The following is a 16,757-nucleotide window of genomic DNA, read 5'->3' as shown; positions in this document are numbered from 1 at the left end:
GGGGTCAGGGATTTTCTCTTCCTCGTGATGGCTGGGTGTTGTGTGCTGTCCTTAGGTTAGTTAGGTTTAAGTAGTTCTAAGTTCTAGGGGACTTATGACCACAGCAGTTGAGTCCCATAGTGCTCAGAGCCACTAAATTGGTGATCCCTTGATGCCTCAGAACATGTCCTACCAACTAATCCCTTCTTCTGGTCAAGTTGTGCCACAAACTTCTCTTCTCCCCAATCCTATTCAACACTTCCTCATTAGTTATGTGATCTACCCATCTAATCTTCAGCATTCTTCTGTAGCACCACATTTCAAAATCTTCTATTCTCTTCTTGTCCAAACTATTTATTGTGCATGTTTCACTTCCATACATGGCTACACTCCATACAAATACTTTCAGAAATGACTTCCTGACACTTAAATCTATACTCAATGTTAACAAATTTCTCTTCTTCAGAAACGCTTTCCTTGCCGTTGCCAGTCTACATTTTATATCCTCTCTACTTCGACCATCATCAGTTATTTTGCTCCCCAAATAGCAAAACTCCTTTACTACTTTAAGTGTCTCATTTCCTAATCTAATTCCCTCAGCATCACCCAACTTAATTAGACTACATTCCATTATCCTTGTTTTGCTTTTGTTGATGTTCATCTTATATCCTCCTTTCAAGACACTGTCCATTCCATTCAACTGCTCTTCTAAGTCCTTTGCTGTCTCTGACAGAATTACAATGTCATCGGCGAACCTCAAAGTTTTTATTTCTTCTCCACGAATTTTAATACCTACTCTGAATTTTTCTTTTGTTTCCTTTACTGCTTGCTCAATATACAGATTGAACAACGTCGGGGAGAGGCTACAGCCCTGTCTTACACCCTTCCCAACCACTGCTTCCCTTTCATGTCCCTCGACTCTTATAACTGCCATCTGGTTTCTGTATAAATTGTAAATAGCCTTTCCCTCCCTGTATTTTACCCCTGCCACCTTTAGAATTTGAAAGAGAGCATTCCAATCTACATTGTCAAAAGCTTTCTCTAAGTCTACAAATGCTAGAAATGTAGGTTTGCCTTTCCTTAATCTTTCTTCTAAGATAAGTCGTAAGGTCAGTATTGGGTCACGTGTTCCAGTGTTTCTACGGAATCCAAACTGATTTTCCCCAAGGTTGGCTTCAACTAGTTTTTCCATTCGTCTGTAAAGAATTCGTGTTAGTATTTTGCAGCTGTGACTTATTAAACTGATAGTTTGGTAATTTTCACATGTGTCAACACCTGCTTTCTTTGGGATTGGAATTATTATATTCTTCTTGAAGTCTGAGGGTATTTCGCCGGTTTCATACATCTTGCTCACCAGATGGTAGAGTTTTGTCAGGACTGGCTCTCCCAAGGCCGTCATTAGTTCAAATGGAATGTTGTCTACTCCGGGGGCCATGTTTCGACTCAGGTCTTTCAGTGCTCTGTCAAACTCTTCACGCAGTATCATATCTCCCGTTTCATCTTCATCTACATCCTCTTCCATTTCCATAATATTGTCCTCAAGTTCATCGCCCTTGTATAGACATTGAATTTAGTGACTCAAAAAGTGAAGTAGAATGCGACGTTACTTCATTAGAGACTGAAAGTGACAACAGTTCATCAGTTGAGCAACAAGTGGTCACCACTGGTATGAGATAAATACAGCCACAGTTCTTCAGTCAACTCCTCCAAGATTTGTGTTCACAGGACACCATTGTGAAATATATGGTTAGACTTCATAGCTACAAAGAAACTAAAAAAGACTTCAAGTTTCAGGATATTTTAGTCAAAGTCCAGTGCACAGGTATACTGGGGGTTTTATTATTGGTGATTTTCAGGCTTTTGTAACGTGTTGCTTTGAGCTTGAAAAGCCATCTTTATATGTCTGTCTGTAATGTTATTCATTATAGGATGTTTTTCATTAATAGAAAATATTATTTTTTAGAACATAAATTGAAAAAATCAGTAAGTTATGGGCTAAAAAATTAATCAAACAAAATGCATTCAAAATCTCATTACAAACCAATTTCCTATTAAGCCCATGTAAGCCAAAAAAAAAAAAAAAAAAAAAGATTTTAATTTTTTCTCATTTCTGGAAAAGGGGAGTTTTGTAATACCCTTTACATCTACATTATCTGATAAAATGCCATACCAAGAAAAGGTAAGTCACAAAACATTTAGGTCTCTCACAGCAAACTTACATTTACTAATTTCACTATCATCCACTGTCCCTCAATTTTTTAAAACTTCCCTTAATAAGTCAAAATATTCTTCCCAGATTTTAACAGTGATTAAAATGTCATCAACATAGATAGTTAATTTCTGAGTAAATTGCAGACACAAACAAATTTTAAATCTCTAATGAATTCAGTTACAGAAATATTTGGTCCAAATCATACAACAAAGTATTGGTAACATTTATCACCATGTATGAAAACATGATGTGTGGTCCAAGCTGGTCATAAATTTCAGACTCAGATTTGTGTAACAACTACTCAATACTCTCTTAGGATGGTGAGCTTCCTCATGTAAAAATTTATTTAAATGTTTATAGTTTGAACAAGATTTTCGCCACCAAATTTTTGGAGACAGCAGCTGATGGGTTATTTTACTCATTACGATTTCTTTCTATCCTCACCTTTCCATCTTGAGGAGCTCTCTCTCAACAGCAAGTCTCTTTGCAAATAACACTAAAGAGTCTGATAAAGAATGGTTACTGATGTTTCAGTTGTAATCTGTGTTCGTCTTAGCACACATTTCTTCTTCTCTGATCAATCTGGATGCCAGTTTTTACAAAACTGTACAATATCAGTCTGGAACTGCTCATTTTTTATTCATCATCATACCAATCCCAAACAGTTCTGAGAAACCTTTCCTCTGCCCCCCCGCCCCCACCCCCTCCCTCCTCCATGAACCAATGTTTAAATGTGATGTATCAGTATAACTGTGTATCCCATTACGTACCCCAAGTGACCAATGGTTTTTTGGCAGTAATAGATAAAACTTGACTTTCATGTACTTTCCCATCAACACCAAAATCCTTCTCACCTTCATCATCAGTAATCCTTTTCACATTATCTAAGTTTGTCAGCTCGTCCTTCTAACTCAGCATATAAACTATCAATAATTACATTATCCCTATCTGCATCAACATTAACTACAGTCTTTTCACCCCCAATCCATAACATCAGTCCTTTCAGTATCCAAAGAGCCACATCCTTCTTCTGCCACTATTTCATTATCTTAAACAATATCTGATTCACTGTAATCATCATTTCCCATTGTATCTTCCTGTTGCACCAAACTTCCAGTCAGACTAAAAATTTGTAAGCACCCCAGCATCCAGGTCAAAGCTTTCATGAAAATCGTTTTCCTGTTGTTCACTTTCTCTAAAATTTTCCCAAATGTTTTTATCAAAAACCAACCTGTTCTCCTGGTGTATTCTTCCAATCGTTTGAACATGAAGCCTGTGATTCCTTCCATCTCTGAAACATTTGTTAGATTTGTTGGTCTGATTTTTGTACATATTTCTTGCCCCTAACTTATGGAACCTCAGTGGAGTGATCATCAGTTTTCCAAACTACTTCACTTGTGCTATGTTTCATTGTTTTGCATACCACTACACCCTTTCCATGTCCTGTTTCTGTTTTCAGATCATCTACCTCTGTTTCTACCTCTCCCATTTCCACTAAAATTCCTTCTCGTTCCACAATCATAATACCAGTAACAATTGCTATAGGTTCCATATTCTCTGCTCTTATGATTTCTCCCATTAAAATTTCTGATTTGTAATTTCCCAAATAAAAATTTTGCTTATCACATCTTTCCAATGACCTGATCAGTGTATCCGTGTCTTTCAAAAACTGTTCTGCTGGATGTTCAGGACCATACAATAATCCTCAGTCCAACCTTTCAGGTAATCTACTATTTAAAGTATCGGTTTGAGTCAATTCTTCAGAAGGTTTGTCCAAAAACACTAATCTTTTTAACTGCTTTTTACAAACCTCTCTCATAATTTCATTTCCTTCCCTACAATTTGTCCCATTCAGAAGTATAATTTTAACCCTGGCTTGCTCTTGTTCTGATGAAAATTTCTGTAGAAAACTTTTTTCATACTCCATAAATATCATGTTCTGGTTTGAATTTTGTTAGAAGGTTTGCCCACATGATACCACTGCTATTAAACAAATATTTATACTATGAGACTTTCTTCAGTATCTCCCAATATTTTTTCTACATTGGCCAATCCACCTTTTAATGCAGACACATCAGTTTTCCGAAGATGATCATCATCAATGATCATCATCACTGACATTTGTCAACTTCATTCATCTTTGAGTCTAATACAGTTAATTTCCTCATTGTATTATTAGTATCTAACAGAAATTTTTTACAGATTACTTTTTGCACTACAAAGTTCTACATTAATCTTATCAATCTCATCTTTAATTGAATTTGTGAAATCACTAAAATTCTTTTTGTCCCCACATGTGTCCTTGACTAACTCATTTTGTAAACTATCCACTCTATTTTCAGCTTCATCCACTCTGAAGCCCCCAACTCACTTAAACCAGTCTTGACTCAAATTCCACCTTCCTCTGCTCATTCTTGATTTCTGTCTTATGTTCAATTTTTAAAAGACCCTGTTTTCTTCAGTTTTTGACTGTAGTGGTTTACTAATTGCTGTGTTTCTGAATGTAAGTCTGATTTTAATCATTCACTGTTTGCCAGCAGTTCTGATTTCAACTGTTCACTGTTTGCTTGTGACAGTGGTTTTAACTGTTTCTGTTTCCCTACAACTCTAATTTTAGCTCTTCACTATTTCCTACTTTGAACTTCAAAAATTCTTGATGCAATTGAATTGAAAATATTCTCACCATTTCTACCAAACCTTGTGTATTGTCTTCTCACCTTAAACTACTATGAGATTGATCCAAATCATATATCCATATCTCATTCTAGTTTACTGTTCACTTGTTCAACATTTCCCTCAGCAGTGGTCATTTTGAAAAATGTGACTGACATCTAAGAATTCAAACAAAACAAACCATACAAATTTTGATTGAAAATGATGTATCTTTTTTTGTCAGTAGTTCACTTTGTCAGATATTCACTGTTCTTCCTGGAATTTATGTGTTGTTTCACTTTTCACTCAAACTTCAGTGCCACAGTCTCACCATCTCTCCAAAATTTAAGTATACTTTTGTTTACGGTGTTAAAAAATACTCAGTACTGTAATGTTTCAGTATTTTATAATGAAATCCCAGAAAAGAGACCTCAAATATATCCTCCTTTCCAACCTACTGACAATTTTTCTGCTATATAAATACTGGGTTCTATGTACGCTTTTGGTTGGCTGTTGTCAGTGGTGTGTGTAGTGAACAAATATTTCCACTATATAGAATGAGTTCAATAAAGAAATTCCTTTATACATCTTGCATGGTTGAACTTAGGTTTAGGGCTAAAGATGACGCATTTAGAAAGTAGTGAGACTTCTGTAGGGATCAGAGTTTTGGCATGGAGGTTGAGAACAGTGTTGCAGGATGGATGCTAAGATGCAGTGTGTTTCATGGAGGGTGGATGAAGTGTTTCATGATATGGAAAGCAAAATAAGTCAGTAAGGTATGGTTGGGGTGCTTTGTGGTGTTGACATGGGGTTGGATAAGAGTAGCAACATCTCAATCATGCAGCCATGAATCCCTGCTCATTCAACCTCAACCAATCCCAAAACTCTCCTTTGACCTAGCATATCCTCTTTCTGAAAGCTTGTCTGGCACACAGTATCCCACCCAATGGGCTTACCATTAACACTGGCATCTTAGGCTGTCGCCCATCCTACTACAAGAACCTTCACATTGCCAAGTTCAGTCTGTTCCTTCATAATCATGCAATCCAAGTTCAAACTGTACTTGACAGCCTCTACTCCTTTTGCAATGTTCTTTTACTCTGTGATCACAACTTCCTAAATGACATTTCTGTAATAGAAATTCTTTCCCTTCAACAGCTGGAACACCATTTCCAGCACTATTTGAGGCAGCTAAACTGGTTACTCCTGTCCTATGCCGACATGGGTTTCCTTGTAGTAAAAAAAGATAGTGTCAGTCTGATCCCACAACATGTCAACACCCCCCCCCCCCCCCCCACTCATTGCTAATAAAACATGCCTTGCTGATTTATTCTGCCTTTCACATCAACAAAATCTTTCTCCATACTCTATGAGAAACACTGCTCCTGAACATCCATCCTGTAACACTGTTGTTAACCTTTCTGCAAAAATTCTGACCCCTGCAGGAGCCTCAATACTTTCTAAAGCCTCATCTTTAGCCCTAAGCTTAAGGTCAATAATTCTGGACTTCTGAAGCACATTCTTTCCTTTATTTGTTCTTTACAGTGAAAAATTTTTTTCGCCACACATGCTATTTATTGCAGCCAACCAAAAGCCCGACCAAGAACCTTGTTTAAAATAGTTCCAGCTTCCCCTGAACTGTGATCCTCCCATTCCACCCAGTCATCCCATGTTAACCTTTAAGGAATTCCTTATTTCTAGCCTGGCTTCATCTTCCTTTCCTAAATACGTCCCCTGTGAGTCCAACACCGCTGCTACAGAACACACAGCTATCCATACCTGAAAATCAGTCCAGATCTTATCATCCGTCTTCCACAGCAAGGCTCCACAACAGTGGTCATGAATCACAATGACTGTAGCTGAGGGTTTCTGCCAACTTTCTGGCACCTCTACATACACACCTAACAACCATGAACCCTTCCCAAAAGTCCAACAGAAAATCTAGCAAATTGTCTAGGTGTAGGTCCATGATGCCTGAATCCATCTCTCTCCACACAATAGCAACTCCCTGCACTCTTACCTTTTACCTACTCCCTGAATGCCCAGACCCAAACCCACAGATCCCCTAACAGTCATACAATTGTCGCTGGCCTCCCACAGAAAGAATGTTTGTCTTTGCTGACCACCAATTCCAAACTATTGTTTGTAGCCTGCCATCCTAATTGAAGATGCCACTATCTTCCTTCAATGCCTTTCCACAGTTCATTTCACATTATCACCAAATTCCTTGTTGGTCACTATGTATGTGATGTCCTTATACACAAATATCCCCCACTACCTTTCCCAATGTCCTTCTGATACCAAGCCACCACGTCTTTTCTTATCCTCCTAGCCAACTTAATACTGACACACAATTGCTTCACTTTCAAAGCGAAATCTGTAAACAAAACTCTGTGGTACCGCCATGGGTACTCACATGGCACTATCCTGTGCTAATTCCTGTATGGCCCATCTGGAGGAATTCTCTGTATCCAGTCAACATTAAAGTCCCCTTGTCTGGTTCACATTCACTGATGACATTTTTATAATCTGGGCTCATGCCAGGACAACTTTTGCTCTTTCCTCCATAACCTTGACACCTACTCCCAAATCCATTTAACTTGGTTCTTCTCATTTCAATGAGCCACCTTCCTAAATGTTGATCTTGACCCCTCAGATTGGTCATAAATAATTAATATCAAGTGCACCAACCACCAACAGTGCCTCTGTTTTTATAGCCGCCACCTACTCTGTGTCAGAAAGTTTCTTTATTACAGCCTCACCACCTATGCATGATAGATCTGTAGTGGAAATCAGTTGTCAAAATATACCAATAGCCAGATCAGAGCCTTTGTTGGCCAAGAGTATCCTATCCAGCTCATCCATAAAATGATCTCCCATGCTTGCTAACCAGGAACCAAACAGCACTCCACTGATCATCCAATATCACCCTGGTCAAGATAAGCTCAATCACCAGGCTTCAACTGCCTCTCTTGAAATTTTGAGATAAGGAGTATCCTACTCAAAATCTGCCATCATCCAAATTTGTGTTTCACCACCCACCCAACCAACAGAACATCTTTTTCCATACCCATTCCAATCCTGCTCTGAATCCTGCACTCCATGGGTCGTTCACCTGTGACCCTGTCCATACATCCACACACCCCCTCCTAGTGCAATCCAGTCACAGGTATTTCCAAGCCTCTAAAAAGCAAGGCCATGTCTGAAAGCAGCCATATTACATATTTAATTATGTTGATAGTTGGAAGGACTAACTCTGCATACAGAACAGTCAAAACAACCTTTGGTGAAATTAAAAGCAAGGGCGGTAACATCAAATCTGCAGTGTGAATTCCTCTGATAAATACACAGTAGAGAGAAAATACTATGATGGGGATGACTTGTCTGTTGACGTGAAAGAAGAAGTAGTCATTAGGGAAGTGATAGGGGCTCCAGTGCTAGAATCAGAATTTAAAAGAGCTTTGGAAGATTTAAGATCAAATAAGGTGGAAGTGACAGATAACATTCCATCAGAATTTCTAGTCATTGAGGGAAGTGGCAACAAAATGACTATTCATGTTCGTGTGTAGAATGTATGAGACTGGTGATATACCTTCAGACTTGTGACTGATAATGTAAGCAAGACTGAAGAAAAATCAAGACATGTTCATAGGCTTTGCTGACCTGGAAAAAGCTGTCAGAAATGTAAAATTGTGCAAGATGTTCAAAATTCTGAAAAAATAGGGGTAAGCTGTAGAGAAAGACAGGAGATGTATATGTATAAGAACCAAGTGGGAGCAATAAGAGTGGAGGACCAAGAACCAAATGCTTGGATTAAAAAGGCTGTAAGACATGGATGTGGTCTTTCGCCCGTACTCTTTGGTCAATACACTGAAGAAGCAATGATGAAAGTAAAAGAAAGGTTGAAGAGTGGGATTAAAATTCAAGGTGAAGGATATCAATTATAAGTTTCACTGATAACACTGCTATCCTAATTGAAAATGAAGAAGAATTAAATGATATGTTGAATGGGATGAACAGTCTAAAGAGCACAGAATATGGCTTGAGAGTACAGCAAAGAAAGACGGAAGTAATGAAAAGTAGCAGAAAGGAGAACAGTGAGAAACTTAACATCAAAATTGATGATTTCAAAGTAGGTGAAGTTAAGGAATTTTACTACCCAGACAATAAAATAACCCATGATGGACGGAGCAAGGAAGATATGAGAAGCAGACTAGCACTGGCAAAAAGAGTGTTCCTGGCCAAAAACTTACATTCTGAGAATGTACGTTTTGGGCAGAGCATTGTATGGTAGTGAAATATGGACTTTTGGAAAATTGGAATGGAAGAGAATCAAAGCATTTGAGATGTGGTGGTACAAAAGAATATTGTAAATTAGGTGGACTGATAAAGTAAGGATTGAGGAGGTTTTCTGCAGAATCGACAGGGGAAGGAATGTATGGAGAACACTGATAAGAACAAGGGACATGATGATAGGATACTCTGTAAGACAGCAGAGAATAACACCATGGTACTAGATGGAGCTGAAGAGTGTAAAAACTGTAGAGGAAGACAGAGATTGGAATACATCAAGCAAATAATTGAGGATGTAGATTGCAAGTGCTACTCTGAGATGAAAAGTTTAACATATAACAGGAATTTGTGGCTGGCTGCATCAAACCAGTCAGATGTCTCAAAAAATTCTGTAATTACTGTATAGCATTTTGTGTGAGCATGGTAAGTGATCAGTTGTCTACTCACACCCACTTGTGGCAAACTGCAAACTTGTCCATCCAGTTGCAGAACACGCAGTGCTCCACAACACAAAGAACTTCAACAACTACTTCACTACATAAGCAATTTGGATGCTCCCTTCCAGTAACAGTTTCTCTGAACCATCCAGGTGGGAACTGTCCCACCAACATATCCTGATATCCTGTGCCCTCACAATTGCCCTGACCTAAAACTCCACCAACCTCTTCCCCACTGCCTCACATTAACTTTGCCCCTCTCTTTATCGTCCACTCCACCCCTTCCTCATATAGTTCATGTACTGGCTTCTCCCCCCCCTCTCTCTCTCTCTCTCTCTGCCTCCTTTCTCCCTCTCTCTCTGTCTCCCTCTTCATCTCCATCTCCCTCTTCTTTCCTGCCTTCCCTTCCTCGAACCTCTCCCTCTCTCTACTGCTTATATGCTCTACCCTCTGAACTCCCTTCATCTTCTTGTGCAGGCACTGAGTCATCTGTTGAAAGACCTGCACTACCATTGCACTACCTCCTCCTCCTCACCACATGCACCTCTTCTCCACCTGCTCCCCCTCCCATCTGCCCAGGAAACTGCTATCGATAATCAACAGTTAGTCTCACTTTGGGCACAGACCTTTGCCTTTGGGCATCTGTGTAGCTGTATGTGTGTGAATGTGTTTACTTCTTTGACAGAAAGCAAAAGCTGGAAAGTTGTTAAATACTGTTTGTTTCATGTTTCGATGCACCACACACATTATCCATCCAGAAATTTCCATTGTTGTTACACGTACTTTTCAAATTAGTCATGGTGCTTAAGTTCTACTTCACAGTTTGTACACCACCTTGTACCATGAAAGAAAAGAATCTCTTCTACCATGGGATATGTGATATTTGCAAATGAACCAAGTTTTGTTAATGTCAAAACAGTTTTACCTGTCATGAAAATGGAAATCGTTTTTGTATCTGAGTTCTTCATTTTTGGTCCCCAATCTTATTGTTCCATCTTGGTTTTTTGCATCTACCTGTACTGTATATGTCCTGTCTTTTCCTATAGGTTACTCGTATTTTTCTCAGATTTTAAAATTGCATTCACCATATGACATTCTCAAATGCTTTTTCCAGGTTGACAAATACCATGAAGGTGTCGATTTTTCTTCAGTGTTGCTTCTGTTAATAAGCACAACATGTAGGCTGCCCCTGTGGTGCCTTTAACTGCACTAAAGCCAAACTGATCAGCATTTAACAGATTCTCAATTTTCCATTTTTCTGTATATTGTTCTTGTCAGTGACTTGGATGCATATGTTGTTGAGCTGATTATGCAACAGTTGTCACACCTATCACTCCTTGCTATCTCTGGAATTGTGTGATATATATTTTTTCCAAAAGTCTGGTGGTATGTTACCAGTCTCAGAGATTTGTGCACACAATTTAAATAGTCACCTTGCTGCCACTTCCCACGATGGTTTTAGAAACTCCAATGGAATGTTATCTATCCCTTCTACCTTATTTTATCTCAAGTCTTCCAGAGCTCTTTTAAATTATGTCTGTGATACTCATCCCTTATCTCTTCAATATCAACTCCAATTTCTTATTTTACCTCATCACTAGACAATTCTTGCCCCTCATAGAGACCTTTGCTGTACTCTTCCCCCCTCCCCCCATGCACAGTCTCCTCTGCATTTAACAGTGGAATTCCCATAGTAGCGCTCTTAATATTGCCAACCTGCTTTTAATTTCACTAAAGTCTGTTTTGATTTTTCTATTTTCTGAGTCAGTCCTTCCTACATTCATTTCATTTTCAATTTTCTCACATTTTTCCGGCAGTTATCTTTCCTTGGCTTCCCGGCACTTCCCATTTGCTTCATTCTTAAGGGAATCATGTTGGTATATTCCTTTTTTAAATAGTTTTATACTTGCTTCTTTCATTGATTAGTTAAGTATTTCCTCTGGTACTCAAGGTTTCTTTACAGCTAGTTTTGTAGTAGCCTACCTATGTTTGTCTTTCCAACATCTGTGGTTGCACATTGTCTTTCCAACCTCTGTGGTTGCACATTTTAGAGGTGTTCACTCCTCTTCAACTGGACTGCCCATTGTGGTGTCCAGAACAGTATCCATGTCTGTAGCAAACTTCAAATGCATCGTATCATTCCTCAGTACTTCAGTATCCCACTTCCCTCCACATTGATTCTTTTGGATGATTCTTTTAAACTTCAGTCTACTCTTCATTATTACTAAATTGTGGTCTGAGTCTACAACTGCACATGCATACACCTACAATACAATATCTGATTCTGAAATCTGTCTGATCATGATGTAATCCAGGTGGAACCTTCTCATGTTTCCTGGTCTTTTCCAAATAAACCTCCTCCTATTGTGATTCTTGAACAGAGTAACTGCAATTACCATCCGAAATTTATTGCAGAACTCAATTATTCTTTCTCCTCTCTCTTTCCTACCGCCAATCTTAGATTATCTCATAACACTTTCTTCTCCTCCTGCTCCTACAACTGCATTCAGATCCCCCATGACTGTTAGATTTTCATCTCCCTTCGCACACTGAATTACCAGTTCAATATCCTCATATACAGTCTCTCTCTTTTCATCTTCTGCTTGTGAATTGGCATATATACATGAACTATCATTGTCGGCACTGGTTTATTGTTGATTCTGATGAACAAGCCTATTACTGAACTGTTCACAGTAACTGACTTTCTGCCCTACCTTTCCATTTATAACTAATCCTTATCCTTTCATACCATTTTCTGCTGCAGTTGATATTACCCTATTTCATCTGGCCAGAAATCCTTGTCTTCCTTCCATTTCACTTCACTGGTCCCACTACACTTAGATTAAGCCTTAGCATTTCCCTTCATATTTTTTAAAGTTCTCCTACCTTGCTCAAAATTTTCACAATCCACACCTCAACTCATATAATGTTAACCTAACCTTTCATTGGTTGAACAACTTTTCTTTCTCATGATCACCTTCCCCTTGGTAGACACCTCCTGAGAATCTGAAAAATGCCTAATGTTGAATATTTTGCCAATGGAGAGATCACACCATTTATTTTCAATAGCAGGCTACATGTTTTGTCAATATGCTTTGTATTTTTAATGCAGTGGTCTGTTACCTTCCGTATACTCATGCTGTTGATGATAGCTGATTCTCCCTCCTTTTAGAGGCAGTTTCCCAGCCAAGGGCAAGGGAATGCCCTGAACCTCTGTTCCCTCCTCCACATCTTTGACAAGGCTGTTGGCAGAGCAAGGGTGGCAACTTATGCCAGAAGTCTTCAGTTGCCATTGCTGATGATTTTTATTCAAAATTTAACCAGTGGCTAGGTTCAAACCTGAGGATGTTTTGACTATTACTCCAAGACACTACCCTTAGGCCACATATTCAATAATAATATAAAAATCATGGATGATGAGCCTGCAGCTCATTTCTATCCCACAACATATTACTTGATCAGTTGCTTTCCTTGAAAATAAAATGGTCTCGGAGGTCCTGCAGCATGGCCAGCTAGATTGTCAGACCTTCAGCCACTTGATTTCTTTTTACAAGGCCATCTGAAATCCGTAAATTATGAAGGTAAGATTTTATCACATTCATCACGCTGCAATTTAGAATATATGAGGGTTGTCCAGAAAGTAAGTTCTGATCAGTCACAAAGTGGAAACCTCTGGGAAAATCTGGTAAAGCTTTGTACAGGTGCATTGGGCAGTGTCCCCAGTATGCATCACTCTTTTCAGTTGTGAGTAAACAGTGAGCACGTAAAGATGCATAGAGAATAGCGTCTCCCACCTAGTATGAGGCCTGGTTAGAGATTTTGCCTGTGCCATGCAGCCCACATAACGCAACTGTCAAGCAGTTCCTTCTTCATGCCAATTCTCGGCCACACATTGCAGAGTCAATGAAGATGCTCCTGCAGTATTTCCTATGAGAAGTGTCTGATCACCCACAATACAGTCTGTAATTGGCTCCCCCTGAGTCTCATCTCTGCTCACAGGAACAACTGGCTATGAAGACAAAGTTTTTCTACAGACAACTGGCCGAAAGCACAGGCAGCTGCTTTCTATGATGAGGATATTGGAAAGTTGATACAACACTACAACAAAACTCAAAGTTGGAGCAGTGACTATGTAGAGAAGTAGGTGGAATGTGTACCTAACTGTTGCAAATAAAACATTTCTCGTTTTCACTATGGTCTCCATTTCGTGACCAATCGGAACTTACTTTCTGGACAACCCTCGTAACGTGCCTCTGAGACTATGCCGTTTCAAATAAAGGTTATGAAATACAAATGCAGCAAAAGATCTTGTGTTACTGTGTCCATTTCAGTTTTTACACTTGCATTGTATGTGTTTTGGTTGACTGATATGTAACACAATATTTGTATTCTATACTGGAAATTTTTGCACCTGCACTTTAAAATAAGCAGAAACTGTGAGGGACAGTTAAATGAAAATGAGACAGATGGATATAAGTAAACTGTTTATTATTTCAAAAGTAATTGACATAACTGTTAATATATTTATCCCACTGTGAAACAAGATGGTCAATACCTTCATTGAAAAATGTTTGTGGTTGTGATTGTACCCAAGCATGCACCTCTTCATCTAAAGCAAATCAGCAATCATGAATGTCTTTGTGCTGGGCTCCAAAAATATGACAATCACATGTGGAGAGATCAGGAATGCATGGGCGATATTTAAGAGATTCTGAGTGAAACTTTTGCAGGATGGTTGAAACAACCTTGGCAACATGTTAACTCATGCAAGGGCATGGGAACACACAAAAGTCTCCTTCATGTTTCTCAATTTCATGTGATTAAGTGGCATTGCAATCTGGTGATGTAGGCAACATTTTTCCTCATTTTTGACTCACCCCTATATTATTTGTATTTTTCCTTCCACTTTCAATTTCCTCTTCATTGTCTAATCAGTCTTTACATCTTTCTCTATCTCTTCCTTCTAAAATTTCTGAATTGCAACTGGTATCGTACTTAATAATGTACCACCTATTCAACTCTGTCTTCTAATGCAATGTGAGTTCCTCCAAGATGAATGATCTGTCATTACGTGTTTGTATCAGTTGTATCGGTCATTGTGCCTCTTGTAGATAATCAGGTCTCCCTACTAGACAGTGTATATCTCTTTCTGCGAAATTGACCATTTTATAATTTCAGTTTTTTCTTTGTAGAAAAAGGAATGTTTTACATGAAGTGCCACAAGCAATTAGAACACCTATTGTCACTATATTATGAAGCACATATTACAATAATTTAGTGTTTAAAATTACAATCTCGACAGAGTCTGTAATGACACAGTTATGAGTGGCAAATGATGTGGCACTGTAAATAAAGATAACATAGTGTACACAAATCAGATTACTGAAGATGTTGCATGACAAATCTGGAGGCAGGAAGAGATGGGGTATCAAACAGACTAAATTAAAAGTTTCTGTAAGATTCATACTTTATTCTGCTCATAACAGATTGTATATGTAACAAGATTTTATCTTTCTGTGTACTATTCATATATTCTCAGATATTTGAACATTAAATTTTAAATACCTGCTATGGGGAATATATCTCATTAGACTATTTGTATTTCAGGGAGATTCTGGTGGGCCTCTACTGTGCCAAGACGAAAAAAATCCTGATCGATGGTTTGTTGGTGGTATTGTTAGTTGGGGGATTAAATGTGCTCATCCTCATCTTCCTGGAGTATATGCATATGTACCACGGTATGTTCCATGGATCAAACAACAGATGGCTTTATATTCTGACTGAATATTTACTGATACAACATAAGCACAATATAGAGCAAACTGTGACTTTTGACACAACTGTAACATTTGCAAAGATTTGGCAGATTTTTGCAATGAGTTTTTAATAATAAGGACAGAACAATGTATATAATCAGTGTCTAATCTATATTTTTAGGCTTTTGTATTATTAGAGATGGTTCACACTGATTGGTGCAAAAGGTTCCCAGATTTGCTTTAGTTACAGTTGTGTTAACATTGCTCTTTGATATATCAGTATAACAGGAATAGAGATTTGTGTTAAGAAGTATGCAAACACAAACAGTACATGATCTGAGAGCCTGTTTACAGTAATATGGTAAAAAAATTGGTATACTTCACAAGAATGTCCAGTCCACAAATTAATCTTGGTCAACAATGACTTTGAGTGCAGATGTTCCAGTACAAAATTAATCTTAAACATAGCTGAATTTTATGTTATAAAATAACTTCAGATACTTGTTAATGCCTTCAATACCTGAAGAGAAGTGCCACAAAATGATTTCATAAACATAAATTTTGTATTAGTTCAGTATTTAGCCTCAGATTTCTGTTGATAACACTTCATTGGAAATATAGGTCTTTACTGTCTGAACAAATTTATCAAACAAATTTTCAGCAACTCAGTAAACCATAACTTCTCTGTTTCACATCACTAGGCTTAGATAGTGAATCATTATTGGCATAAAGCTCTCCCAACAAAAACTGATAGTGTTAACTGCAACTGTAGCCAACAGAAAACTCACTGAATTATTGACTGTTATATGTAAAGCAAAATGTGTGGTATTAGGAAGTTACTTTTGACAATCAGTTGTTAGGAGACCTCATCACAAGTGCTCAGATACACCTTCCGTATAGTTGATGGTTATCACTTGTCAATTAATAAAAATATTCTAAACTTTATTGTTGTTAAACAATGTTTACCTGTATACAAAAACAAATGATTTCATTTGGGAGGCTGATGACTCATAACATGAAGTTTACACAACCACCAGAAAATATGTATGTAAATTAATAGTTTCAATGTGATTACACATCAGTTTACTAGATAGACATTTTTTTTTCTTTTTGCAATACTCTTTCCCTAGCTGATTCATTCTTTCCATGATTATTCAGATATATTTAGCCTTGCAAACCATAAAATGTAAATAATTTTATGTTTTCTCTAATCTTCAACAAATCTGCATTGCTTAAGCCACACAAATTGTTTGAGAAATTTTTTATTCAGAGTTACACATGTACTTTACCCAGAAGTATAGTCTTCAACTACTGTGCCATAGAAAAGATGGTGACACTCCCAATATAATAGTAGCTGAATATTGGGAACAGTTCAAAGAAGACATGTGCAATGAACAATTAAAAATACAGGGTGTCCCAAAGTAATGT

General features: G+C 37.9%; 1 protein-coding gene across 1 annotated transcript in view; it reads left to right on the top strand.

Moving 5' to 3' along the window:
- Positions 1-15,357, top strand: part of LOC124590966 (atrial natriuretic peptide-converting enzyme-like) — a 329,073-nt gene extending 313,716 nt beyond the window's left edge. Inside the window, exon 16 of the mRNA XM_047131693.1 lies at positions 15,181-15,357. Within this exon, the coding sequence (XP_046987649.1) occupies positions 15,181-15,357 (177 nt within the window). The remainder of the gene's footprint in view (positions 1-15,180) is intronic.
- Positions 15,358-16,757: the final 1,400 nt, after the last annotated feature.

Source organism: Schistocerca americana, chromosome 1, assembly GCF_021461395.2.
Source record: "Schistocerca americana isolate TAMUIC-IGC-003095 chromosome 1, iqSchAmer2.1, whole genome shotgun sequence".
In the NCBI taxonomy this organism is placed as follows: domain Eukaryota; kingdom Metazoa; phylum Arthropoda; class Insecta; order Orthoptera; family Acrididae; genus Schistocerca; species Schistocerca americana.
Note: the sequence above shows the minus strand (reverse complement) of the source record. Positions and strands in the feature narration are given on the sequence as shown.